General features: G+C 50.5%; 1 protein-coding gene across 1 annotated transcript in view; it reads right to left on the bottom strand.

The window, feature by feature from the left end:
- Window positions 1-1,044, bottom strand: part of DDX43 (DEAD (Asp-Glu-Ala-Asp) box polypeptide 43) — a 21,001-nt gene extending 19,957 nt beyond the window's left edge. The window contains exon 1 of the mRNA XM_009895770.1: window positions 930-1,044. Within this exon, the coding sequence (XP_009894072.1) occupies window positions 930-1,044 (115 nt within the window). The remainder of the gene's footprint in view (window positions 1-929) is intronic.
- Window positions 1,045-1,213: the final 169 nt, after the last annotated feature.

Below are 1,213 nucleotides of genomic sequence, written 5' to 3' on the forward strand. Positions count from 1 at the left end.
CCCTGCCAAGCTCGAGGCTGAGCTGTTGGGGCCGACGCCGGGGCCGGTGAGGGGCGCTGGGTCCGAGTGCCGCCTTCTCCTCTCTGCTTCCTGCGTTCTCCCCTGCCGGCCTCGGGGCAGGCCTGGGTGGGCTCCGCTGAGGAGGAGGAGGAGCAGGAGGTGGTGTTTTAGGACGGGAGGGGCGAGAACTCGGTCCTGAACGTGTGGGAAGCCCCTGAAGTTGGGGGCGGGGGAGGAAAGGTTGGCAGCCTCAGGGGCGGCTGAGGAGTGAGGGTGGCACCGACTAATTTTGCTTCGTGTCTAGGCTCATCTCATGCCGATACATCGCAGTCAGAGTTTTTTAGGGAAGTCTTAATACTTAACCTCAAATTAAGCTTTAATGAAGAGTTTGGTATGGTTGAAGGTACTGGAGCTGGTAACAGAAATCACAAAATGGCTGAGGTTGAAGGCACTTCTGGAGGTCATCATCTCCAACCCCCCTGCTCAAGCAGGGACATCAAGAGCCAATTGCCCAGGACCATGTCCAAGCCACTTCTGGGTATCTTGCAAGGGTGGAGACTCCACAGCTTCCCAGGACAACTTGCACCACTGCTCGGTCACCCTCACTGTAAAAAAGTAGGGGAAAAAAAAAAAACCTAAGAAAAATCTAACACACCCCTCCTCACTTCAATTACACTGAAAATCTGCTAAATGAAGGTTTAAATTTCCCTTTTAAGCGCGGTCCTGTGCTCCTCTTGTACAGAGCTGAACGGTGAACGTTTATGTATGTGTCTTTATGGATGCCCGTTACCGCCTGCGCCTGGCCCTTGTCACCCGCGGGGTAATTCAACAGGAACAGCTTCACACTGCTGTCTTCTGACCCTTCCCTCACATTGCTACGTACACACGGAACAAGACGTTTCGGTTTAACACAAGAAGAGCGTGCATACCTGTTTGCATTTTTTCCTGTCCTGTGTTTATTCTTACGCAGAGCTTGGCACTGTTCAGGTAACCTGTGGGTACAAATGGCTGACACGGAAAGATCTGCCTTTCTGGAGACCGCATCTTTAAATTTCAATACCTAAGATTACATTCATCAGAGAGGTAGGGGGTCACCTATATACATGGAAATGTTCTGCTCTCATTTTGAAGCCCTCAAGGAGGCAGTGACCTCACCACAAGAAAAAGGTCTCTATATTTGATACTTTACACTAAAATACTAAAGCTTATTTTC

This window comes from Charadrius vociferus, unplaced genomic scaffold, assembly GCF_000708025.1.
Source record: "Charadrius vociferus isolate BGI_N301 unplaced genomic scaffold, ASM70802v2 scaffold362, whole genome shotgun sequence".
Taxonomy (NCBI): Eukaryota; Metazoa; Chordata; class Aves; order Charadriiformes; family Charadriidae; genus Charadrius; species Charadrius vociferus.